The 25,790-nt window shown below is 39.0% G+C and overlaps 1 protein-coding gene across 4 annotated transcripts in view; it reads left to right on the plus strand.

Moving 5' to 3' along the window:
• The window catches only part of PHACTR2 (phosphatase and actin regulator 2), a 341,627-nt gene that overhangs the window by 252,492 nt on the left and 63,345 nt on the right, over positions 1-25,790 (plus strand). For all 4 annotated transcript variants that reach the window (XM_064291660.1, XM_010588137.3, XM_023551977.2 and 1 more), the window contains exons 3-4: positions 15,812-15,892; positions 21,263-21,421. In XM_064291660.1, coding sequence (XP_064147730.1) covers positions 21,304-21,421 — 118 coding nt within the window. In that variant the 5' untranslated portion in view covers positions 15,812-15,892; positions 21,263-21,303. The remainder of the gene's footprint in view (positions 1-15,811; positions 15,893-21,262; positions 21,422-25,790) is intronic.

Raw genomic sequence — 25,790 nt, forward strand, 5'->3', positions numbered from 1 at the left:
GGATCACAGCGTAAGCCTAAATTTAGCTTTGAAAGAAACTGCCAGATAGTCTTCCATAGTGGCTGTGCCATTTTGCATTCCCACCAGTACTGAATGAGGCTCTGTTGCTCCACATCCTTGCCAGTGTTTGGTGTTGTCAGTGTTTTTGAATTTTAGCCATTCTAATAGGTATGTAGTAGTATCTCACTGTTGTTTTAATTTGCAGTTCCCTAATGATATTTTTTTTAATGATATATGATATTGAGCATTCTGATTTAGTTTTTATCTTGGATACACAGTTCTCAGCATTGACGTAATACTCTGTAGTCCAAATGAGTTTTATAATTTAATTTGTCTTTCAAGAAAACCTTACATGGATCAAATATAAAACATTACAGACGGCAGCTAAAGTTTATCAGGTTAACATATTTAATCACCTGTTTTAAATCTGACATTGACATATTGCTGCTGTTATGTCATCCTTTGCTTTTGCTGAGTTTCTTCAATTTAATTCAATGCTAAAAATTTCAATTTAGTTCTCACCCCATGATGTTTGAAAAATGTACCCTTTGGGTAATTCGTACAATTTGCTACTTGTACAGCAACATACAAAGTAAATTATAAGTGTTTTTTTTTTTTAAATAAAAGTGAAAATACTTTTCTTTTACTCATTTTAAAGTTTTATTTAAGATTACGTTTTTACTGTGTGCCAGACATTGTTTTAAGTGCTTGTAATATTCCCCATTACCCTATGAGTTAAGTTACTATTATGCTCCACATTTCATTAGTGAATAAACTGAGGCACAGAAAGATTAAATAACTTGCCCTAGATACCAGGGCATGTGAGTAGCATAGCCCATATTTAAACCTAGGCTGCCTGACTTGAGTTCTTCATTCTTAATTCCTGTACTATGCTGCCTTCTAGCTGAATAAACATATCCAACTAAAAATATCAATGGAATGTTATCACATGTATACAGGAGAAAATGCAAAGTAAGGGAGAAAAAAACTAACGTTAATTTGGTCCATGCTTTGTGCCAAACAAACGCATTGACAAATGCATAGTATCCTGTGTCCGTCATTACAAAATTAAACCATTTTGCAAGATGTTTTTATCATTCTAGTAGCCATCCAAGTTAGGTGTGAATATCTGTTTCTATATGTAGAAACAAAGACAAGGAGCGGTTTAAGAGCTTGCTTATGATCAACTTACTGCTAGTTAGTTGCAGGGTCTGGATTTGAACTTAAAGTGTATTCATAAGAAGGCTGGAATATATACTTCCTGACCTATAGTCTATTTTCTAGCCTTTTCAGTCTTCAAGAAGAATGGTGCAATCCTGGTATCATCTTGAAACCAGAATAAAAAATTGAAAGGGAGCATTGCTGTCAAACTTTAAACATTATAGATTTAGCTGCAGTGAAAAGCTATAGATTTAGCTACTTGGAAAGTAAAAAATTAGTTGAAGTTACCTCTTATCCTATTCCTGCAGGGTCACACAGGCATCAAGGTATAGTTTATCCTCCTGGCTCAGTCTATCTAGGTCCAGGCTAGTTTTGCCAAAAGAATACTGTTCTTCACAAATACTGTTCCATTGTGCAGGCAAGATGGTAGGTGGGAGGAGGGGAAAGTTAAATGCTTATTTTTAGTTGTCCTTGAGAAATGTAGTCTGGTTAGATTTGTATATAGAAGTAATAAACATGGATTTTTGGAGATTCCTTTTCAATCTTCTTGCTAATTTAGGCTAATTGCCTCATCTGTTAGTTTGAGTTGGTGATGTTTTAATATGTTCTGTTCATTTATCAACCCAAACCAGCTGCCTTCAAGTTAATTCCAATTCATGGAGACCCCATGTGTATCAGAGTAGAACAGAGTTCCACAGGGTTTTCAGTGGCTGGTTTTTTAGAAGTAGATTGCCAGACCTTCCTTTCAAGGTGCTTCTGGGTGGACTTAAACGCCCAAACTTTCAGTTACCAGCCAAGTGCGTCAACCATTTACACCACCCACGGATTCAGATCATAGGGAAGGGCATCGTCGAGATGAAAAGCTCTGGCTTTCTGCCCTGTAGGGGCCTCCCCTCTAATGGTTATTATTTATGATTTTCTAGTTTGAAAATTCTTATCACCCTTTACAGTTGAAACTCATTTCTAAGTCAGTTCTTTAGTCTGTTCTTCTTAGTGTGAATTTAGAATTAGGTTACTCTAGGGATTTTTTTTTTTTTATTACTACTATCCTTTTTTTCAAGCATTGGTCCCCTCTGTGGTCTCACCGTATCTTGGGTTTGCTATCTTTTACTATGAAGAAACAGGAAATGGAAACACTCAAGTTTTTCATTGAACTGGGTGAATCCAAAAGCTCCTGTCTTATGCATGTGTTTCTCACGGGTTTGCAAGAGTTAGAGAGGAAGGAGGAAGAACAAGCAGTGTTTCACGTAGCTCACAAATCCTGGCTGCTAATTGCTATCCTGAGATTACTTGTACTTCCTGATCCATCTGGAACTGAGGACTTGCTCATTGTTCTGGTCTTGAATTTTCCCTTGGGAATGATAATCTCGAGTCCCGTTGGGTTGATCTGCTGTGGTGGTTCTCAGCTCACCTCCTCTAGAAACGGCAGTGATTACAACTGCTGCTGTTTGCAAAGGGCAGAGTCTCCCCACCTCAACCTTTTCAGTCACCCCTACCACCTGATACTTTATGAAAGTTTTATGTGTAGTTGTTTCAGTGAAAAAGCATGATGCAGAAGCGTATGTAAAGCATCCTACCTTTTATGTAAAAAGGGAGGAATTAAAATGAATATTTGAATTTGCCTAAGAAACTCTGGAAGGATATGCAAGACATTAATAAAAGTGGTTATCTGTTTGTGAGTGAAGGTCGGTTTCAATTTGGGTAGGTGGGGTACAGGGTAAGAGCGAGAATTTTTACTGTATCCTTTTATAATTTAAAATACGAGAATGCATTACTCATTTAATAATTAGTTAGTTGCTGTTGAGTCAGCTCCGATTCACGACAACGTTATGTATAAAGGAATAAAACATTGGCTTGTCCTGCGCCATCCTCATGATCGTTGGTATGTTGGAGTCTGTTGTCGCGGCTATTGTGTCTCATTGAGAGTTTCCCTTGTTTTTGATTAGCTTCTACTTTACCAAACATGATGTCCTTTCCTAGTGGTTGGTCTTTCCTGATGACATGTCTAATATAAGCAAGCTGAAGTTTGACCATCTTCGTATCTCAGGCTCATTCTAGTTGGATTTCTTCTAAGACTGATGTATTCATTTTCTGGCAGTCCACTGTATATCCAGTATTCTTTGCCACCACCACAGTTTGAATGCATTAATTCTTCTTCTGTCTTCCTTTTTCATTGTCCAGTTTTTGCATGCATGTAAGGCGATTGAAAAGATCATGGCTTGGGTTAGGCACACTTTAGTTATCAAAGGGATATCTTTGCTTTGAAATTAACTTCAAAAAGTTGTTTTGCTGCCTGATATCTTGAAGGAAAGTTTAGAAAGCATTGCGCCTCTCATGGGAAAGTTGAAATCTTAGTACTTACCAACTCAGTTTGGGGAATGCATGTGGTATGCTTTTAGCTAGACACATCTGGGTTCAACCAGATTCTAGCTATGTGACTGGAAAATGTATTCAGCCTCTCTAAGTCTCAGTGTCCTTATCTGTGTACTAAGAAAACACAAATAATTGCTCAGACTATCTACTGGTGGAACTGAAGAAAAAATAAACATGAAAATGCTCAGTAAGCATCAAAAAGGAGATGATTACTATCAAGTTTCTGGGGGAAGTCGTGACACTGATGTCCCAAGAGGAGGAAGGGACGTAGATCTCCCCATCTTCCTCTTTCTTAAGGCCTGGCCAAATTTCAAACTCTTGAGGAGGAAAAAGGGGGTCTATCAATTTTTTTTTCATGTTTGTGACTTGAAAACCTAAGTAATCTTTGGTCTCTGATGGAAGGAAACTCAATTAAAAAACATCTTTTTATATCATCTTTTTGATTAGTACTCTTCGTTGCTGGTAAATAATAGGCTTAAGCAAAGAGGCTTTTTTTTGTGCTTTAGGTGAAAGTTTACAGCTGAAGTTAATTTCTCATACAAAAATTTATACTTATATTGTTATGTGACACTAGTTGCAATCCCTGTAATGTGACAGCACACTCCCCCTTTCCACCCCAGGTTTCCCGTGTCCACCCAACCAGCTCCTGTCCCTTCCTGCCTTCTCATCCTTCCTCCGGACAGGAACTGCTGTTTTGGTCTCATGTGTCTGCATGAACTAAGAAGCGCACTCTTCATGAGTATTATTTTATGTTTTATAGTCCTGTCTAATCTTTGTCTGAAGAGCGGGCTTAGAGAATGTTTTTAGTTCTGGGTTAACAGAGTGTCTGGGAGCCATGGCTTCGAGGGTTCCTCTAGTCTCAGTCAGCCCATTAAATCTCGTCTTTTTATGTAAATTTGAGTTCTGCTCCATACTTTTCTCCAGCTCCGTCAGGGACTCCCTGTTGTGTTTCCTGTCAAGGTGGGCATTGGTGGTAGCCGGGCACCATCTAGTTCTTCTGGTCTCAGGCTAATGACATCTTTGGTTTATGTGGCCCTTTTGTCTCTTGGGCTCGTATTTTCCTTGTGTCTACGGTGTTCTTCATTCTCCTTTACTCCAGGTGGATTGGGACCAATTGATACATCTTAGATGGCTGCTCGCAAGTTTTTCAGACCCCAGACACCTCTCACCAAAGTGGATGCAGAACATTTTCTTAATAAATTTTGTTATGCTGGTTAATTTAGATGTCCCCCAAAACCATGGTCCCCAAACCCCAGCCCCTGCTACTCTGTCCCTCGAAGTGTTTGGTTGTATTCAGGAGACTTCTTAGCTGTTGGTTTAGTCCAGTTGTGCTGACTTCTGCAAACAGGGAATTTTTTGATTCATATCCCTGAAAACCCAGGGCATATAACCTCCAGGCATGATTGGACCCAGGTCTTCAAGAGCTGTGATCACGAATTGTCATTTTCCTTCTTTTGAGTCTATGTTCCTCTGCATTGACTTTTTTTTTTTTTTTAAGTTAGGCTCTCCTCTTGTGGAGGCAAGGTGATCACTAGCAGGTCTAGGATTGTATTCAGCTAGCTTTCACAACTCTAGAGTAAAAAGAGCCTTCTGTTTCCTGCTGTTCCAGCAAAATTCCTGGGCTTGAATCTAACTGATGCAACTTGGGCACATACCGCTCTGTGAACCAGGCACCAAGGCCAGGGAGATATTAGGCTCTGATTGGATAGGCCTGGCAGCGCACCAGCCCTAGAGCCCAGGAATGGTGTTAGCCTCACACAAATGACATGACTAAGTTGGGGAAATGTGGTCTCCCAAAGGAAAAACTCAAGAAAGCTGTTGTAAAAGAAGCAGAAAGGATACTAGACATGTCCTTGCCCCCGCTCCCAAAACAAGACACTTAGGTCCACGATCTGCTCTGTGCAATGTATTATTTTGGCATTAAGAGGATAAAATAATAAAGATATCCTTCGTGGGGATTATAATAGAATCGTGTATATATGAATATATATACACACTGACTTAAGCACTTTTCTTATATTAACTCAAAAAAAAAAAAAAACCCAAGATAGTCTCTAAAAGAACCCTTAAAGGTAGCGGCTGTGTAGATGAAGCACAGAGCAGTTAACTAAAAAGTACGCTAGCAGCACAGGGAAAGTTATTATTAATTCTAGTTCCTAGCAGGAATGCTGAGATTACCATGCAGAGGGTGCTGTTTGAGGACTTGAAACTGAGAAAGATTTTATCAGAGAGCGATGGGGAAATGGTCTAATTCTGGGAAAAAGAAACAAAAATGGAGTGGAGCTGAGAAAGTACAGGAGATGTTTAGGAAATGCCAAGAAGTCATTTGACTTAAACATCATGCTTGCGTAAAAGAGAGATAAAAAGGAAAAAGTGCTGAGAAGCGTGGACAGTTGGGACCAGTTGTAAAGCTTGACTTGATTCTTTAAGTGTGAAGTGGGATGATGAGATAAACAAGAAAATAGCCAGACCCCTGAGTGTTCGTAGGTGGGGCTGTTGGTTTTATTTCTCTGCTTACATTCCTGAGATACTTTGGAAGGTTTTTGCAAATGTCCTGTTGGGTGACATTTTAGTAGTTCTTTCTTCTTTAGTAAACGGTCTTTTCAAAGGAAGACCATATCTTGCTGTTCTGTTTTTGGAAACTGCTATCGAGGAGAGAAAAGAAAAGCTGTTCTCTCATAGAACTCTTTCAGTACAAGACAAGCCGTTTTCTGTGTTTCCATCACAGTTTTACAGTAAGACCCATTCAGTACTCAGAACCAAGATGATAATATGACATGCTTATTTAAGAGTCTTCTGTTTGCTCTTCTGTTACATTCATTCATTAACCATTAAGCATAGGAATTGAGAATTAGGACTCTCTATTTCATCAGCCAAAAGAAAACATAAGCGTAATCAATGATTACAGAATTTACTCTCACAGAGACTTCCAAAGTAATATGAAATGTTGGCCACACATCTTAAGAAAGGAGCTAGTGGTGTAAACACGGGGAAGATTACCTGATAAGCAAGGCATGCACGGTCGTACTTGTGCTTACTTACTAATCTGTAGTGCACAATTTCACCAGTTTTTTGCCATAGCACGTGGTAAAACCCATGTGAAAGTGTGCACTACAGATTAGTAAGTAAGCACAATTGAGCCTGTGCATACCTTGCTTACTGTAAGCCTGTGTATACCTTGGTCACTGGTTAATCTATCCCTGTAAGCCCCAAACTCTTCTGAATGGAGACCGCTTGGCCACCACTCCATTCCCTGGAAGAAATCATAAAGCATATGTAATTTACGATGAGCCCATTTTTGTATTATAACTGCTAGCTGCTGGTGTCTGTCCTCTACACAGAGGTATCTGTCCCTCTTTCACAGAATATAGGGATGTTTTCCCCGTAAACCACAGGACAGAGAGCTGAGGGTTTTCCCTTTGGCTGGCACAGACAAGGACAAAAGGAGGAAGAAGACAGAGGGCTTTGTCGTCCTTTAGGGTTTTGCCACAAGCTTCCCTTGCTTTCTCTTAGATTGAAGGTGGGAAGGGGAGAGACAACAAGGCCATTATCATTATTAGTCTATTTTATTAATTTACTCAACAAATGCAATTATTTTTTGAGTGCCGTTGTTGGGGATACAGCAGTAAACAGAAGAGACAACGTTTTGGTTCTTATTGCAATTTCCTCCTCATGGGGGCAGACTGGCAACAGGCACTTACACAAATTACTAAGCAGCTTGTCAGTAGGTGATGGCATGTTTTACAGAGTAAGGAGATGGAAAAACAGGAAGGGGAGCAAGCCTTTCTATATCAAGTATGCAGGAAAAGGATTTATAAAACCCGTTGCCGTTGAGTCAATTCCAACTCATAGCAACGCTATAGGACAGAATCTACCACTTAGCTGTCAGTTTGTCATACTGGGGATTGCTTGCATGTTACTATGATGCTGGAAGCTGTGCCACTGGTACTTCAAATACCAGCAGGGTCACGCATGGTGAACAGGTTTCAGCAGAGCTTCCAGATTAAGACAGATTGGGAAGAAGGACCTGGCAGTCTACTTCTGAAGAAATCGGCCACTGAAAACCTTATGGGTAGCAATGGAACATTGTCTGATACATTGGTAGAAGATGAGCCCTTTAGGTTGGAAGGCACTTAAAATACAACTGGGAAAGAGCTGCCTCCTCAAAGTAGACCTTAATGACGTGGATGGAGTCAAGGTTTCAGGACCTTCATTTGCTGATGTGGCATGATTGAAAATAAGAAGAAACAGCTGCACATATCCATTAATAATCAGAACACGGAATGCACAAAGTATGAATCTAGGAAAATTGGAAGTCATCAAAAATGAAATGGAACGCATTAAGATCAATATCCTAGGCATTAGCAAGCTGAAGTGGACTGGTATTAGCCATTTTGAATCAGACAATCATATAGCCTGTCATTCAGGGAATGACAAATTGAAGAGGAATGGCATTGCGTTCATTGTCAAAAAGAACATTTCAAGATCTATCCTGAAATACAATGCTGTCAATGATAGGATAATATCCATACACCTACAAGAAAGACCAGTTAATACGACTGTTATTCAAATTTACGCACCAACCACTAATACCAAAGATGAGGAAACAAGATTTTTTTTTACCAACTTACGCAGTCTGAAATTGATCAAACGTGCAATCAAGTTGCATTGATAAATATTGGTGATTGGAATGCAAAAGTTGGAAACAAAGAAGAAGGATAGGTAGTTGGAAAATATGGCCTTGGTGGTAGAAATAACACCAGAGGTTACATGATTGAATTTTGCAAGACCAACAACTCATTCATTGAAAATACCTTTGTTTAACAACATAAGCAGTGACTATACACGTGGCCTTCACCTGATGGAATACACAGGAATCAAGTTGACTATATCTATGGAAAGAGACAATGAAAAAGCTCAATATCAGCACTCATAACAAGGCCAGGGGCCAACTTTGGAACAGATCATCAATTGCTTATATGCAAGTTCAAGGTGAAACTGAAGAAAATTTTTGAAAAGTTGATGAGAGCCAAAGTACAACTTTGAATATATCCCACATGTGTTTAGAGACCATCTCAAGAATAGACTTGATACAGTGAACACTAATAACCAAAGATCGGATGAATTCTGGAATGACATGAAGGACATCATACTTGAAGAAAGCAAAAGGTCATTGAAAAGACAGGAGGAAAAAAAAAGACCAAAATGGATGTCAGAAGAGACTGAAACATGCTCTTGAACATAGAGTAGCTAAAGTGAATGGATGAAATGATAAAGTAAGAGAGCTGAACAGAACATTCCAAAGAGCAGCTCAAGAAGACAGAATAAAGTATTATAATGAAATATGCAAGGACCTGGAGTTAGAAAATCAAAAGAGAAGAACATGCTCGGTATTTCTCAAGGTGAAAGAATTGAAGAAAAAAATCCAAGCCTCAAGCTGTGATACTGAAGGATTCTCTTGGCAAGATATTGAATGATACAAGAAGCTTCAAAAGAAGATGGAAGGAATATAGACAGTCACTGTACCAAAAAGAATTAATTGGTTGATGTTCAACAATTTCAGGAGGTAGCATATGATCAAGAACTAAGGGTACTGAAGGAAGAAGTCCAAGCTTAGCCGAAGGCAATGGTGAAAAACAAGGCTCCAGGAATTGACGGAATACCAATTGAGATGTTTCAACAGATGCAACTCTGGAAGCGCTCACTCGTCTATGCCAAAAAATTTGGAAGACAGCTACCTGGCCAACCGAATTGAAGAGATCCATATTTATGCCTGTTCTAAAAAAACGGGATCCAGCAGAATGTGGAAATTGTTCACATGCAAGTAAAATTATGCTAAAGATAATTCAAAAAATGGTTGCAGCAGTACATCAACAGAGAACTACCAGAAATTTAAGCTGGATTCAGAAGAGAACAAGGAACAAGAGATATCATTGCTCAAATCAGATGGATCTTGGCTGAAAGCAGAGAATACCAGAAAGATATTTACCTATGTTTTATTGCCTATGCAAAGGTATTTGACTGTGCGGATCATAACAACTTATGGATAATTTTATGAAGAATGGAATTCCAGAACACTTAATTATGCTCATGTGGAACCTCTACATAGACCAAGAGGCAGTTGTTTGGACAAAACAAGGGGATACTGCACAATTTACAGTCAGGAAAGGTGTGCGCCAGGGTTGTATCCTTTCACCTTACCTATTCAATCTGTATGCTGAACAAATAATCCGAGAAGCTGGACTATGTGAAGAAGAACAGGGCATTAGGATTGGAGGAAGACCCCTTAACAACCTGTGTTATGCAGATGACACAACCTTGCTTGCTGAAAGTGAAGAGGACTTGAAGCACTTACTGATGAAGGTCAAAGAGAACAGCCTTCAGTATGGATTACACCTCAACATAAAACAAAAATCCTCATAACTGGAACAATAAGAAACATCATAATGGGGAAAAGATTGAGGTTGTGAGGGATTTCATTTTACTTGGATCTACAATCAACACCCATGGAAGCAGAAATTAAGACATTAAATGACGTATTGCATTGGGCAAATCTGCTGCAAGAGACTTCTTTAAAGTATTAAAAAGCAAAGATGTCACCTTGAAGACTAAGGTGCACCTGACCCAGCCATGGTATTTTCAATTGCCTCATATGCATGCAAAAGCTGAACAATGAATGTGGAAGACTGAAGAACAATTGATGCATTTGAATTATGGTGCTGGCAAAGAATATTAAATATACCATATACCATGGACTACCAGAAGAATGAACAAATCTGTCTTGGAAGTACTGTCAGAATGCTCCTTAGAAGCAAGGATGGTGAGACTTCATCTCACATACTTTGGACATGTTTATCAGGAGGAACCAATTCCTGGAGAAGGACATCATCATGATTGGTAAAGTAGAGGGTCAGTGAAAGAGAGGAAGACTCTCAATAAGATGGATTGGCACAGTGGCTGCAATAATCGGCTCAAACGATTGTGAGGAAGACACAGGATGAAACAGTGCTTCATTTTGTTGTACATATTTCACTATGAGTCAGAACCAACTCAATGGCACCTAACAACAACAACAACAGGACAGAGTAGAACTGCCACATGGGGTTTCCAAGGCTGTAATCTTTATGGAAGCAGACTGCCACATCCTTCTCCTGTGGAACAGCTGGTAGATTCAAACCACTGACCTTTTGGTTAGCAGCTGAGCACTTAACCACTGGGCCGCCAGGGCTCCTTGATTTCTATATTTGATTTCGATATTTGCATAGTCTTGAGGGAAGTGATAGAACAAGCCATACAGGTGTCTGGGGAAATTGAGTCCCAGTATGAACAGAGGCCACAAGGCAGGGGCATGTCTTAAGTGAAGAGCAGCAGGGCTGGGAGGGACTGGAACAGAGAGCAGGAGGGCGTGAGTAGTTAGGAGAGGAGTCAGAGCTGGGTGAGGGCCAGACCAGGAGGCTCTTAGAGACTGGGTAAGGAGTGGAGATAATATTCAAAGTGAGATTGGAAGCCATTGGAAGTTTTCAGAAGATTAGTCATTTTCAAATACTTGAAAAATCTGAGAGTAAGCATGAAGGCAGGAAAATGGGGGACAGTGCTTCCTTCACTTCCTAAAGAGAAGAATGTGGACTGTGATAAACATGACAAACAGTCATGACACTAATTCATCCAACGCAGGGAGGGAAGCAGATGCTTAGTCTTGGTGTAAACTTCTCTCGTGCTTTCAACTGGGCTAAACCAAAAGCTAAGAAGTTCCCTGAATACAAACAAACACTTCGAGGGGCAGAATAGCAGGGGCTGGGGTCTGGGGACCATGGTTTCAGAGGACATCTAAGTCAATTGGCATAACAAAACGTATGGAGAAAACATTCTGCATCCCACTTTGGTGAGTGGTGTCTAGGGTCTTAAAAGCTAGCAAGTGGCCATCTAAGATGGATCAATTGGTCTCAACCCACTTGGAGCAAAGGAGAATGAAGAACACCGTAGACACAAGGAAAATATGAATCCAAGAGACAGACGGGGCCACATAAATCAGAGACTGCATCAGCCAGAGACTGGAAGAACTGCATGGTACCCAGCTACCACCAATTCCCACCCTGACAGGGAATACAACAGAGAATCCCTGATGGAGCAGAAGAAAAGTCAGATGCAGACCTCAAATTCTAGTAAAAAGACCAGACTTAATGGTCTGACTGAGACTGGAGGGACCCCAGAGGTCATGGTCCCCAGACGTTCTGTTAGCAAAAAACTAAAATCATTCCCGAATCCAGATCTTTAGACAAAGATTAGACTGGACTATACAATACTAAAACGATACTGGTGAGGCGTGTGCTTCTTAGCCAAAGAAGACAGTGAGACTATGTGGACAGCTCCTGTCTGGAGGCAAGATGAAAGGCAGAGGGGGACAGAAGCTGGTTGAATAGACACAGGAAATACAGAGTGGAGAGAAAGAGTGTGCTGTCACATTGCGGGGAGAGCAACTAGGGTCACATAACAATGTATGTATAAGTTTTTGTATGAGAAACTGACTAGAATTGTAAACTCTCACTTAAAGCAAAATGAAAAAAATTCGTGCTTTTTTGATTAGGATGAAAATGAGTAACTATGAGCCGCTTACTTGATTGGTGACAGCATTTTCCATGGAGAAACTTAGCTACTGTGGTCAATGATCTCTGCCCTGCCTGTTCTTACCTTTTAATAAATAAATAATAAATAAAATAATCAATAATCCACTTCACTGTCAATGAGCTATCTCATGCCATTTTGCACTCACAAATGACTTTCCCCTAGTCTAGAGCCACAGATGACACGAGTTTAATTAATGTGTGGAAGTTCCAGGGAGTGCGATTTTGACTCCTTATGAAGAATACCCTGCTAAAAACGTGGATGATCAATAAATGAAGTGGACTTTGCCATACGTGAGCACATGACTCTGGATGTTTTGAAGCAGGTGACCACATCTCAGGAATGTTCCTGAGACGACTCCTGCTCTGCATGGCACGTTGGACTGGAATGACCTCTCAGATTCATTCCAATGCAAAAACCTTCTGAGCCCATGAAAAAGTGTCCAGTGAATGTGCTCTGCAAATATACAGACACTATATAAACATAAGTGAAATACTTTAAAAGATGAAGAGTGAGATACTTGTAAGTCCATGAGAGCAGTGGTTGGAATTTTGTGCCTTAGCAACATACCTTCCATGGTCAGTTGCCTGAAGTTTGTTCTCATTGGCCCTGGACATGGGTATCTGCATTATGTGTTAAAAATGCTCTCAGCCAAAAACCAAACAAATAACCAAAGACATTTTCTTATCAGGGTCTGTTTATAGGCGCTAGAGCAAAAGAACAAAGCTGTCGGTTTTGACTCTTGGCAGGAAGCTAATGCTGCTTCAAAGCTCCAGAGTTTACAAGGAGGAATTTTTAGCTGAGATTAAGTTAGAATTAAAGCAAAAAAAAAAAAAAACACTAAAACTAAAGCATCCTCTGAGACTCATACTGGAAAGGCAGAAACAAAAACTGATACGTTCCAGGCTCTCAGATTATTTTTTAATGAAAGTTTTTAAAGATGCCCCAACTAGAGATTACAGAGTGGCCTTGGTTAATGACACAGGATCGCAGGACCCACACAGCATTTGAGCTGTAAGAGTTCTTAGCAAGCGTTGAATCCCATCCCTAACTTTACAGATAACAGAGCAGAAGCCCAGGAACTTGAAGAGACGGCCCAAGGTCACACATCTAGTTACAGACGATCTTGTCTAGAAGCCAAGGCTTTTGACAACCATCATTTTATTGTTTCAGGCAACTTTACAGAGGCAGCAAACAACGAAAATTTCTATTTCACATGAGCAAGGGGCTGAATAAGATAAGAAAGACAGCCACAATGACTACAGTTTGCAGTGGCAGCGCGTTTGGTTTTCTAGAATATGGCCTGATTCCTGGGACTGGCAGCACTTGCTCTGGCAGTTGCCACCTCCATCCTCAAGCCCAGGACAGAACAGCCTAGAATCTCTGGCCCACCCCCAGGAGTGGGGGCTGAGGCAGACTGGCTCAGGGGTCTTCAGAGTCCTGCCCCCCTCACAGCCTCTTTCAAGCATGAATGGCTTCAGACAATCCTGGAAGGCAAAGGGGAGTCGGGATCCTTGCAGACCCCCTGCACTTCTCAGCAGTGTTCCACAGCGTCATTGTGGTGGTTGTTACTTGGCATCCTGTGCTGACCAGGTTTCTTTGCCATTTGACAAAGACCTGAACGAGCTGAACCTGTATTTAAAGAATAGCACTCTTTTTACAGAATTCTCATGAAAGAATGGCCCCGTGCCCACTTACCTTTGTCCATTGAAACCGCGAACATTTAACACATTTAAGTGAGCTGTTGTTACTTGCTTCTGGAAAGGAGGGTGGAGAGTTGGAGTAACTGGGTAATCTAAAGGAAGAGGGGAGGGTTCTGTGTATGTCCCCACTGAAATCAGTAAAATGTCCATTATCGTTCTTTTGACTGCTCATTCATTCATTCATTTAGTCATTTTCTTATTTGTTTATATTCTGATACTATCCAAAAAATGTTTGACAAAACTTACAACAGAGCATATATCCTGCAAGTAAAATATAAGTTAAATCAGGTCACTGAGTAGGAGGAAGCCGAGATTCCAGCCATGAATTGTCATATAAAATGTGTGTTAGACATCAAGCTTTACTCTGTCCTTTCCAAATAAAAAGGGAATATACAACTTTAGTTACCGCAAAGGGAAAAAAAATTCATTTTCTTCAAGAGAGACAAAGTGTTGCTGTTCTGGGGTCTATGCTCCTAGTAAATACTTATTCAAAGCTCCCAGCTGACCCCCATGCCCTAGGTCCCCCTTTCTCCCCCTTCATCCTCCTACTTGCAGGTGTCCTTGCACCAGGGTACTTGACGCATGGGAGAAAACATGTTCCTAGTGTTAGAACATGCTCCCTTTGCATGTGGTAGCTATGGTTTGGGGTAATGGAGTTTAGTTGGAGTCTTGAAATTCTGTTGTCCAGGGTGACTCCAGGATTTGCAGAGTATGTGTCCAAGGGTCGGAAGCTTAGGGAGGGCCAGAAATGTAGGCCCGCCCAGCTACCCAGTCTCCACCAGTGTTCTTTTCCTTCTCGCCAAAGAGCCCTAGACTCCTTCTCTAGCCTTTTTCTGCTGTGTCAAGTTGCTTTTCTTGAACAGAGCATCTGGAGGGAATAGAATACTTCAGAACATACTCTGGGGATTAGTGACTTAAAGGAGTGCATACCTTCTTGCCCCCTGGAAGTGTGGAATGGAGCTAGCAGTTGCATAGACGTGTAGAACTCAAGAACTCACATTTTACACATATAAAGTGAATACTTTACCCTGGTGGCGTAGCGGTTAAGTGCTACAGCTGCTAACCAAAGGGTCGGCATTTCGAATCCGCCAGGCACTCCTCAGAAACTCTGTGGGGCAGTTCTGCTCTGTCCTATAGGGTCACTATGAGTCGGAATCGACTCGATGGCACTGGGTTTGGTTTTTGGTTTTTAAAGTGAATACTGCCACTGAGGTCCCACCCCTGAGCTCCTACACTCCCTTCTAAAGTTGTACCACCAGGAACTTAGATTTCTTCCAGAGGAAGGAAGCCTCAGTGTTGCGAGTCCCATCCCTTTATGTATCTGTGAAAGCTGCCCATTCTTAACTCATTTCTCCATCCTTCTAAGACTTGAGGTTTGTCAGGGGATATACCAGAACACTCTAGAATTTCTGTGTATGGCAGGGAAAAGAGTTACAGACTTCCCATGTGTTAGACTTTTGGAATAGATGGTATAAGAGAGAAAACACCAGAAAAGTAGTTTCTTCTCTCTGGGATTCAGGTGGGTCACCTGAATATTTACTGGAAGTTTTTTAGGTAAGCATACATATATATCTTCTACATGCACTGTGTGCCTCCATAGATGCATATGTCTTAGAATGCGTTATTATTAAAGAAAGGTAGATTTCAAAGTGAGAAGTGGCCTGTATGCTCTATAGTTAATATGAAACAATATGGCTGGCTTTTTGGCCAAACATCATCATTTGGAAGGCCAGATATTATGGCCTGGCTTCAGATCAGCGGCTGGAGTCACTTGCCCTTGTTCTAGCTGTATTGATTTGGCTCCAGTGATAACGCTTTGCTGGACCATGACAAAAACTGGGGTTTGAGTCCTCAAGTGAACAGAATGAATGTGCTCAATTCTACTTGGAATGTGTTTCATAATTACTTCAAGCAATGACTTGATTCTTACTTTTGCTTATTCTTTTTAAAAGTGTTAGAAAGGAAGATATCCACAAGACAAAGTAGAGAGGAGCTGATAAGAAGGGGAGTTCTTAAGGAATTGCCTGATCAAGGTGAGGAAATTAATCATACATTTAAAATAATTTGATCCTTCATTCTTTGATCTTTCTTTCCATTTGCTTTGAATTTTAAGATAATGGTCTGTGGCAGATAAAGCAGGGAGTAACGCACTCCAAGATTCTTGCTTTAATCTATAATGCCGCTGTGGGCTGTGGAGAATCTGAGGCGTTATAGGAAAGAAATTCAGTGAACTTCCTGGTGAATCCTTCACCATATGTCATTTTAAACCCACAGCTTTCCAAAGGCACATTTGGACTAGACACGTAGATAAGATACAAATGCTTACATGGTTCCTTCTCTTCTCTGTTCTTGAGCTTCAGTCTTTCCACACAAGTTAGCTCAATTGACTATAGGCAAAGTTTTAGCACGGTTCATGCCTTGTTTGTTTCTTAAGACTACCAAGAAAAGAAAACAGAGAGAAAAGAGATGGTAAACATGTTTCTCATCCCGTACACTCTATAATACACTCAAATGTATGATCAACAAGGCATGAATGAGCAAATGAAATTACTTTGCTTTATGAATTCTCTCAAGTAATTTTCCCAGTACTGTTCCATTTTCATTTCTCTGAATCTAGTTGCCTCTCACCATTTCACTAACAAGTATGATTTCCAAATATTTTTTCCTTTTACCTCTAATTTTCCCTTTTTTTAGCTAGCTTCTCAAGGGGGAATCTTGCTCAAAAAAGACAGGATTAGATACAAACTGAGGTTGACCCTCAAAAGAAGACACTAACATTTGTTATTTCTCCAAATAATGCCAAATGGTTTTCATTGCTCCCACTGCTATTAAAGCTAAAGGAAACTTCCATTGCAACATTGTTGATTTATTGCGTGTCTTTTTTCCTCTAATGTTTGCTGGGGTAAAGCATTATTATTATTCTTCGAAGGAACAAATAAAATGTTATTAATTTGGAATTGAGAAATTAGTACTTCTCTTTTCCTGATATATTTTCCTTGCAAAAAGCTTAACAGTTTTTGGCATTCAGTATTTATAAATCCAAATAGCATGGTTTTTCCAAAATCTGAATAATTCTGAAGTGGAACTGGGATACACTTTATTGTTTTTACTCCTACTTCAAAAAAAACAAGGGAATCTGGACTGAATAATACCATTTTTCTTGCGCCCTCACAGTTTTAAGTATTTTATTTCAATTTCTGATCTGTCAGACTTTCTCACTATACTTTAGGAATGAACTTTCTATCTTTCTTTTCTGTCTTCCCTAATTTCCTATTACCTTGAAGTGATTTATTTCCTGTCTGGGATGTTTGGGAAAAAAATGCATACCCCCGACTTTTTTACTTGAGGTTGGGTTTGCAGTATCAAAATTCATCTCCCATCAAATCTCTTCAGAGGCAGTGGAAAAAGTACATATCCAATCAAAGGTGAGCCCTGATCCATCAACTTTATGGAATGGGCCAATGTATTTTTTTGGCACCCTCGATTAGGAAATACTTTAAAGAAAGAAAAAAATGGAAAAACTTATGATCAAAGCTATTAATGAGCTTTAAAGAGAGAAATTAGAGGTACTTTTTTCCCAATTAAAAATTATGGGTAGAAAAAGATTTCCTTTTCCCAAAAGTAAGTAGCAATGCTCAGTTTAAAGAAACACTTAGTATTGCTGGTTTTTATTCTGCCTAACTTGTTAAACTATTTGTATGATAGATTATAATTTCTTCAGCCAGTATGTACTCATTTCCCATAAATCTGGCTCTGTTTGACCTTTTCGTTTAACATTTACAGCTGAATATTAAAAGAGCTAAAACATGAAGAGAACTAAACAATTTTAACCTAAACATAATAGGTTTAATCTTTGAGAAGTCATAAATGACTGACCTTTCCATGTTTTGAACGGACCCCATATAAACCAATTCCCTTCTAGTTGATTCCAAACCATGGCAACCCATGTGTGTCAGAGTAAAATTGTGCTCCATAGGATTTTCAGTGGCAGATTTTTCAGAAGTAGGTCACCAGGCCTTTCTTCGAGGAGCCTTTGGGTGGACTTGAACCTCCAACCTTTCAGTTAGCAGCCAAGGGCATTAACTGTGTGCAGCACCCAGAGGCTCCAGTCCCTATATAGAACTATAGAAATCACCTAATGTTTGAAAGGTCCTGGAAACGCTTATTGTGAGTAGTGTCCTTCCCCTTTTCAACCAAGGACTGGAGAAAATAGTTTTCTGTTGTTTTTCCAAAAACAATTACCTTGAGCTTTTCGGTCTGTTTTTAGCCCTGAGGCTGCTGCTCTTGGTGATAACCTCTTCTCTTCTGCCAGTGAAGACTCATTCCTTGCCTTGATCTTCTTGACCTTACCTTAGCTCTTGACAGGCCTTGTCAATTATGCCCTTTACTTAGTGAGCCAGATAGATTTATTAAATCCTTCCAGCTAGCCAGAGCTTGACCTCACCCCATCCCACCCCACCTCATCATACTGAGGTATTATTATTAGTCATTTTTAGGTTATCTTTCTCACAGCAGGATCTATCTTCAGTATGAAAGTTCAGTGATTTATCTTCCTTCTGTCCTGAGAAGCCCATGCTCTTAGTCTAAGACTTGCCCTTATTTTCTGGCTTTTTCATTCCATCTTTTCCCTTAGCTTTAACATGAGGAATTATAGATGTTTTTGCCTATCTGCCCTCCTTTCTAACCTTTTAGTGGATCACTCACCTTTTGTCATATGTGATTTTTCTCCTTATATCAGTTCCTCTATTAACTGTATCCCTGATTTTCACCCGTTTTCTATAAAGAGATTAACCCCTTCAAACACTCTCATGCTTCTTATTTAACCACTATTTTGTTTTTTGTGTTTCATCTCTTGATTTACTCAACTCTTCTCTGAGTTTTTTCTTTGCATGTAAATGCTCCTATATGACTGGGCCTGGGCCGCCTTTTGTAATCTGCCACCTAGTTCAGCCTTCTTTTATTCTGCTTATATTTTCCTCATATGCGTAAACCATATCAAAGACTTATTTTAATTCTAAAACAACTTTCTTAATACACAAAACTAGAAAAACCTTTTCAATATACTTACCAATTAATTAATAACTTCAGTCTTCCTATGTTTATTCTTGAATTTCTCCATATTTATCATAGACATGTCTCCTTTTTCTACGTTATTTTCATATGCACTACATTTATTTCATGCATCGAAATAAGTATCCTTCCTCATTATTGTTTCTATTGTATGATAATCCATTTGCTCCTTATGCCACAACTATTTAATTTTCTCTCTGGCTTTTTTGTTCTAAATTTTAAAAATGAGTTATTTAACTCACTAAAGAATTTTAATACAATAATGTTTAAAATAGAATTAAATTGTCATGTGTCGTGGCTTCAACATATTTTTATCAACAGCTGAAGTCAAAGAAAACCCACCGATTGCCATTAAGTCAATTCTGACTCACTGTGACCCTATAGGACAGAGTAGAAATGCCCATAGGGCCTCCAAGGCTGTAATCTTTACAGAAGCAGACTGCCACATCTTTCTCCTGCTGGAGTAGCTGGCAGGTTCAAACCATCAACCTATCAATTAGCAGCTGAGTGCTTAACCACTGCACCACCTGGGCTTCTTCTTTAAAAAGCCAAAGATAAGTTAATATTTGGTAACTTAAAAACCAAGGATTTTTATTTTTTAAAAATGTTTTTTTTTTCTGTTTTGCTTGGAACTTTCTAGTTTTACTTAGTTTTTATTTTTCCTGAGCTCAATATTTATACATCATATTATAGTACTGCCCCCACCCCCTTTTTTTTTTTAACAGCTTAGGATTCAAGAATAGGAACCAAGAGCCTTTTGGTTCCTTTTTGGTTTGACGTTACTCTAAAAAATTCTTACCTTAAAAAAAAAAAATAATAATAATTTTTTTTTATTACTCTAAAAAATTCTTACCTTAACTTATTTGAAATTGCTAAGATTTATTTACAATGATATTGCCTTTAATTATTGTTCATTTTAATTTCATACAGGAATCAGATTATAGGTACTTGGAAGTTATGTGACTAAGCAACAATTGCTTTTTTATTCTGAGCATGACATTACTCCATGATAACATATTTTTCTTAAGTCATGCCTGTTTTGGTCAATAAGACCAGTGGATTTTATTGTTGAGTCAAAGCAATTCTATCATATTTAATGGAAATTTGAGGGATGGTCTCTGTTTTATAATGATCACCAAAATAGATGTACTTAAAAATTACATAAAAACAACTGTAATTATGCATTTCTTCAGGCTTGCTAAGTTGAAGTCTCTGTTTTTCTTGTACAATGGTGGCAACCCTCTTAAAATTTTCTAGATATGAACTAAGGGTAATCTTCTCCAGCATCACTGAGTTAAGAGTTTCTGCGAAGATCTCATTCACTATTGAAACTGACAGGAATTATGAAGATTTGGAGATTAAAATTAGTCGTTTAACATTTAGATGATATATTAGAAGTTTTGGAAACCCTGGTGGCATAGTGGTTAAGAGATACAGCTGCTAACCAAAGGGTCGGCAGTTCGAATCCGCCAGGCGCTCCTTGGAAACTCTATGGGGCAGTTCTACTCTGTCCTGTAGGGTCACTGTGAGTCAGAATCGACTCGACGGCACTGGGTTTGGTTTTCATTTTTGGTTATTAGAAGTTTTATTTTCTGCTGTGGTTTTTTTAAAAAATACTCTAATTATTTTTTCATGTTGTTTTATGTAATGTTTTCAAATAATTTTTAGGCCAATCTAAGAGTTTTTGCTAGTTATATATAACAGTTTAACTGAATATTTTAAAATATTTTCCCAAATAAGAAAATGAAAATAAAATTGCCTTGCTACCATGTTTTCTCTGAATATACAGTTGCAGTTATATCACTGTATAAAGTTGCACGTAATAGATGTGATATGGCCTGGAGACAGTGGTGCTTGGAGATGTTCATTTTCTCCCACTAATTGTTTGTATGTGTAAGTACATTCCATGTTATTTGTGTATTTGCATTCACTGTGTTTTTGGTGTTAAAATGTTTATTTCCTTTTCCAGATTACTCCATTCACCGTTCAGTTTCTGAATGACAGAGAGACTCATAACCATTGACTTCACCAAAACCTAAGAACAAAAACAAAGAATCTGCTCCCTGGGATATTTTATAATTAGGATAATTATTCCTCTTGTCTGGAGATGGCAAGTGGATAGCCCCACTATAGCTGCTTCCCCCCAAGACTAAGGATTTACTAGCTCTTTTATTTGAATAAATTATTTAGTAAAATAAAGTAAAAACAGTACAGGATGTCTTGATCCCGGGAACTGAAACATGAATCCAAATCGAATAATCCTAGTAACTGGAAAACGGATTTTTAAGAAAACCATCAAGGTAGACATCTAGGTGTTTCTTTCCGCATTTTAGATGGAGACGTAACAGTTAACTTTGAAAATTCAAACGGGCACATGATACCCATCGGAGAGGAATCCACTCGAGAGGAAAATGTAGTAAAACCTGAAGAAGGTAATGGCTCTGTGTCTGAAAAAACACCACCTCTGGAAGAAAAAGCAGAAGATAAGAAAGGTAAAATAAAGAGAAACCCCCATGTATTTTACTTTGGTACAGCTCAGTGTTGAGAACCAGGTCCTAGGCTTCTAACAGTGGCTCTAGAAGCACAGGTTCAAGAAAGATAGAAGTGATGAGTAGTGAGCAGAAATATGGTTTCTTCAGGTAGATTCATCCATTTTATAAGTACATGACATAGTTTCTTACTAAAGAGTTTTAATGAAAGGGAATAATCAAAGGGGTTACCTCCTCAATCATCAGAAATGTCTGAGCATATTATCCTTTCCCCAGGAGCCGTTTCTCAGGATCTTGTAAAAGAAGCCAAAAGTCTGAATATCTTTCTCTGTTGGCTAGATGTAGCTCCTGTGTGTGTTAGCATGGAGGAACATAAAAACCCAGAGGGCTCTCTCAGCACAGCCCTCCCTCTCCAATAGTGGGAACTTGGCCGATGGCATCCACACACCCAATATTATCAGTTCCAATCCAGGTTCTAGACATTTCTGAGGGAGACCCAGGAATACTGCCTGAGATGCCAGGGACTTTGGCTTCTGTCCTTGGCTGATTGCCACAGCCTGTGCTCTGTGACTCTTGAGCAACTGGGATTTCAAAAACAGCAGAAGGGCTCAAGCTTCCTTAGAGACCGTGGTTTCTAGAGTAAATATGCTACATTAGATTGAGATACCTACAAAATACACGTCTGTCAAGGACCCCACAGCCACAAATTTTTGGTCACTGGTTGATTAAATCCCAACTTTACTGCTGTTACATGCACGAACCTCTTACTTACGCAAGCCTGAATTGAAATTCCCTCTGGGTTGGACTTTGTTGGGAGATTCTAGATGAATCAATGCAATGTAGAAATGAATCCTCAGGAAATACAGTATCTCCTATCCTATGTACGCAGTTTTTGAGTTGGATGGCAAAAGTTTGTCAAACCTAGCTTGGATTCTAGAACCATTTTGAGAACTCTTAGAAACTACGAAAGCAAACTTCTTTTCCTCTGTCCTAGGCTCAAATCCTCCAAAGATAAAGGGAGTTGAAAGCATTTGATGACCCCATTAAACAGACCATCTTCCCTAGAAGTCCTTAAGCACTTATTTGTACATAAATTAGTCTTTAAAATGTTTAAAAACCCCTATTAATAACCCGTTGGAAATCTATTATTTTGCTTTATTCAAATTAGGCCTTACTAATTAGCCTTGTTCATTTAAGAACTCTGGTTATGCTTATGAACACTGATTGTGAGAAATTAACCAATACTTTAATGATATTATTCCTAGACCATAAAGAGAAAGTAGATTTAAATAGATTGAAGGGGATTCAATTGAAAATACAAATGCGAGTAGTGATTTTTTTTTAGGTACAAATGTCCTGTCTTGCCACAGTGTTCAATTTCACATGCATCTGTGGTGTGTCCCTGGTGCAGCCTTTTCACACTCAGAAATCACATCCTTCGTTATGTAACAGCTATCTTCTGTGCTTGCTTGCTCAGTATGGGGCATCAGTCACTGGTCTGGCCAGACTTCAAAGGAGGAGAGTCCCTTATCAGCCTGATAGAAAGTTGCTGACAGTTTTTTGTTAGTGAGATCATCAGGGCCTTGATGTTCTGAGAAGAAGGTGGCAGACTTCATAGATCTGTGGATATTTGAGAGGCATTTTTGTTTTCTTATTCTTTACTTAGAATGATTACATTCACTTTTCTTTGGTCAAATAAGACAGTATCTCTCTTGGTTAGTCTGTCCATAGAAAATGGAAATACTGGCGTGCCACACTAATAAGGCAGCAGAGCTGCCCTCACGTTGTGTGGACAGTGAGCCACACCAATAATAAGGAGAAGCACTTGGAATCCAATTCCTGAGTAAAAATGTTATTCATAATTAATCTAACAGTATTATGTTACATAAAAAATACCTTATAAACAAAGGTAACAAATTACTTCCCTGGAAAGACATCATGTGATTCTGAAAATAAGTTCAAGATCCATTTTACTTCTGCCCCTCTTCTGGTTTCATTCCCTGTGTGGGCTTATTACTGAGGAAATGCACCGTCCCATGGCAGGGAGAAGGACCCGTGTAGTTCTGTGCTTGCTCTAAGTGGTGTTGAACTAACGCCTTCATGTGGTGGAAGGAGCCAAACCTGGAAGTGCAGGGAACATCTGTCTTCTAGTCTGTATTGTTATGAACATAGTATCCTTATCAAGCTAGAATGAATAGGCAGCTCTTTCTTGGCCTGGTCTTGAAAAGCTAACACTCCTATACACAAATCATAAGGCAATATTAAAAAACATAACTTGACTTAATTTAGTACCTTCCAGGTACAAGTGTTTTGTTTTTTTTTTTTAGGTACAAGTAGAGAGTTGGTTTTTTTTGTTTGTTTTTTCTGCTGATTTGTGTAACAATAACTATCAGCCAGTCGGTCGCTTTCATTGAATAGCTGAAGTGTTTATACATTGTGTCTGATGGAATATAAAATTTCAGACAAAAAGAGTCTATAATTTAGCCAGAATAACGTACTGAGTGTGTGTATGTACACACATAGACCCTGAGGGATCACCGCAAAGGAAACATAAACATTGGCAATATGTTGAATGCTCTACCGAGGACTGGTAGAAGATGTAGAATAAGAGTGAGTGTCCAATGCTTCTCCAGGGAACCACCAGTTTTTGCTCAACGTGTTCATTTTCTCCCCAGCAGGGATTATCATCCCAACTGTCATAGGAAAAAAAAAAAAAGACTGTCTCCTCCTGCCCAAACCCAGAAGCTGGATTTTTTTGAGATATAACTTTAGAATTTAAAACCTTAGGCAGGAAGAAAAAAGATCCCTTGGTGATATGTCATGAAGGGAAAGAATAAGGCGTGTATGTAGAGTTTGTAGTATGAACAAGAACTGAGATGCCTGAGTGCTGCAGCTCAGGTTGACTCTTTGGCTCTCACCATGGACAGGTGTTATTGGGCTTGATCTCCAGGCACAGTAGTGAGCTAGGGGCTAAAGTGACAAAGATGCACATCATGAAGAGGCCTCAATCCTACCTCAAAAGATTGGCGTTTCAATGTATGTTTATTAAGCTTTACTTCAGATGTTTTAGGTGTATGTAAATTGGTATTCTCAACTCTGACTTCTGAGATTAACTTGCCTTCTGGTAGAGACCAGGTGAGTGAAGAGAACCACTACTGTTCTCTAAATGATAAACAGCTTAGTTGAGGAGAGGACATGTATGAACAGACAAAAACACAGAGTAGCCTCTGATAAACGTTAGGTAAGTAGCACAGTCAATAAGTACTAATAAGTTCAGAGGCAGGAGAGTTCAACCTGGGCTGCAGTGATTGGAGAGGATTTCATGACTGAAGTGAGATAAAAGAGAATGTTTAAAAAAAAAAAACTTCATTGATCAAGTCATTATTTATGGTAATTTTATATGTGGATTGATGGGGGTATGGTAAAAGGGAAAGTTCTTACTTCACACTCACTAAGAAACTATATGAAAGAAATACAGTAAAACCTGTGAGAGCTGAAACTCGATGGGACTGCCCTGTTTTTCCAGGTCTCACAAGTTTTCCACTGTTAAGAAGCTGCAGCGTTACCCCTTTTCTGTCATTCATTTTAGTGGAAGATACTTGCATTTTCCTTCTCTGACAGGTTTCTGCCTTATACAGGTTCCAGCTTTCGCAGGTTTTACTGTAATAATAAAATGTAATCCATTCCAGTGTTAAAACCCTTTCTTGGAACATTCAGAAATGAGAAGACACATCCAGTAAGGGCTTATTCCTGTCTTAACACTGTCATGTTTTTTACTGTGTTCCGTTTTAAAAAAAATGCTGCTTAGCTTTTTGGACCAGAACAGTATTTTAGTATCTTTTAATTATAACCAGTCAGTATTAGAAAAAAAAAAAGAGATGTGAAAATATGAATGAACCTTCAGCAGTCTCCACTTTCAATAATGAGAGATTAATGCTACTTCCCATCCAGTTACGTACAACCTTCTCAAAGGCTTCTGTTCTTAGGCATGATTTTTTTTTTGTTTGTTTGAATTTTGACCTTTGTCTTTTTAAAAATTGTTATTTGTACTTACATTACAAAACTAATTTTTTTTTTTATTCCGAGCCCTCTATAACTATGGTTATGACAGTATTTGAAAAGTTCAGAAGGAGTTACTCTAAAATAGAAGCCACCCTGTTATACTGAGAGAACTCGAGAACATTTTAATAGGTGAGAACAGTTCATTCTTCAGTGCATTTGTACCTCGCTTAAAAGATTCTACAGAGTCTACCTCAGCTTAGAAAAGAATTGATTTTGACCACAGTGAGACTGAGTACAAATCCCTTTCAGGTTGACTGGGCTTGAGCCTCCCTGAGAGAACAGAAGCCTCTTGGGGAAAGTTAGGTAGGTA

The sequence above is a fragment of the Loxodonta africana genome, chromosome 1 (assembly GCF_030014295.1).
Source record: "Loxodonta africana isolate mLoxAfr1 chromosome 1, mLoxAfr1.hap2, whole genome shotgun sequence".
NCBI lineage: Eukaryota > Metazoa > Chordata > Mammalia > Proboscidea > Elephantidae > Loxodonta > Loxodonta africana.